We start from the raw sequence: 1,686 nt of genomic DNA on the forward strand, positions 1-1,686 counted from the left end.
GATCAATCTCAAAGTAAAAGGCGGTATTAAAGTCTGATTTTGTGGTGGATGTGTTCAAATTTGATCATCTTAATTCAAGTGATGAAGGATTTTGAAAGTCTGACAGTGTTGAGCACTACTGTAAGGTTAACCCGGCATTGTGTAAATGTTTGAAAATGATTAACAGTTGCAAATAAACATTCATTAGAAATGTAGAAAAGTAATCAAAAAGTAATCAAATGTAATCAGTTACATTACTTTAATAAAGTAATTGAAAAAGTTACACTACTATTACATTTTAAATAGGGTAACTTGTAATCTGTAACCTATTACATTTCCAAAGTAACCTTCCCAACACTGGATTTTACACAGTACTGTACACTATTCCAGCATGCCAGAATCTCAAAGACTGATGGTTAATCAGACAAGAATCTTGTCTAATATTTCACCGCGGCTTGACCATTGTAAACTAGCCGAGGGCGATTTGATATGACAGTGGGTGGAGTGCAGTACTCTGAGCAGTAGCTGTCTCAGAGTCTGTCTCTCTCTCACTCACTTTCTCACTACTGTAGGATCTACCCGCGCTAACAGAATGGGTGTTGAGGTTGAGACAATATCTCCAGGAGACGGTAAGACGCTATCATCTAATAAGTTTGAATTTCAAATTCAGGAACGTTCTAAACGCTCTGGCGGATTCGAATGTCGTTTGTATACACTGTAGCGGCAAAAAGCGGGAATGCGGGAACATTCTGTCGCTCTAATTACATAATCTATTTACAGTCTAGAATTTTTTTCACTGCATATTATTTGCGCAAACCTTTGAAAACTAAGATTTCAAACGAAACGCCCATGGCTATGAGGATGTTTCCCGCTCGCTGTCTAGTCAGGGATTTAACGTGTCAGTGCCCAGCAGATAATATGTGCCATGTGTGCCAACTCTTCTCATGATGATTCCTCACTGCAGCTGTCAGATTTCCTCTACAACACGCTGTAGTGTGATTTTTGCTTCTGAAATGCAGGTTGATGTTGTTGATCACGTATGTCTCAGAGGGCAGCTCTCTTGCCCTGGCTAGACATGAGCTTTGATGTTAATCTGAGGGGGGCTTTGCAGGGTAATTTGGCACAGTTGGCAGAGTCACTGGGTTTCTGAGACCTGATCTGGTCTAATGGCACAGTAAGACGCTGTTATGTGTGCCACTTTGTTGCATTATCTGTTTGCTGGTGACACCAAACTTACTGTCTGGACATGATGCCATTTTCATTGACACAATTTAGTATTGTTGACATTTATATGTACTATTCATCAAAGAAACCTGAACAAATTCTACTCAGCTGTTTTCAACATAGGCTAATAATAATAATAATAAATGATTTTTGAGCAGCAAATCAGAATATTAGAATGATTTCTGAAGGATCACGTGACTGGAGTAATGACGTTAAAAATTCAGCCTTGAAATCACAGGAATAAATTACATTTTAAAATATATTCAAATAAAAAAACAGTTATTTTAAATAGTTAAAATATTTCAAAATTGTACTGTTTCTGCTGTACTTTAGATCAAATAAATGCAGGCTTGGTGAGCAGAAAAACATAAAAAATCTTACTGTTTAAAAACTTGACTGGTAGTATATGTATTTGTATATATATATATATATGTATATATGTATGTGTATATATATATATTTATGTATATATGTATGTGTATA

At 36.1% G+C, this 1,686-nt stretch overlaps 1 protein-coding gene across 1 annotated transcript in view; it reads left to right on the forward strand.

Moving 5' to 3' along the window:
* Positions 1-449: 449 nt before the first annotated feature.
* LOC107667621 (peptidyl-prolyl cis-trans isomerase FKBP1B) overlaps positions 450-1,686 on the forward strand; it is a 13,775-nt gene continuing 12,538 nt past the window's right edge. The window contains exon 1 of the mRNA XM_016459337.1: positions 450-608. Within this exon, the coding sequence (XP_016314823.1) occupies positions 572-608 (37 nt within the window). The 5' untranslated portion in view covers positions 450-571. The remainder of the gene's footprint in view (positions 609-1,686) is intronic.

Source organism: Sinocyclocheilus anshuiensis, unplaced genomic scaffold (genome assembly GCF_001515605.1).
Source record: "Sinocyclocheilus anshuiensis isolate Anshui unplaced genomic scaffold, SAMN03320099.WGS_v1.1 scaffold1189, whole genome shotgun sequence".
NCBI lineage: Eukaryota > Metazoa > Chordata > Actinopteri > Cypriniformes > Cyprinidae > Sinocyclocheilus > Sinocyclocheilus anshuiensis.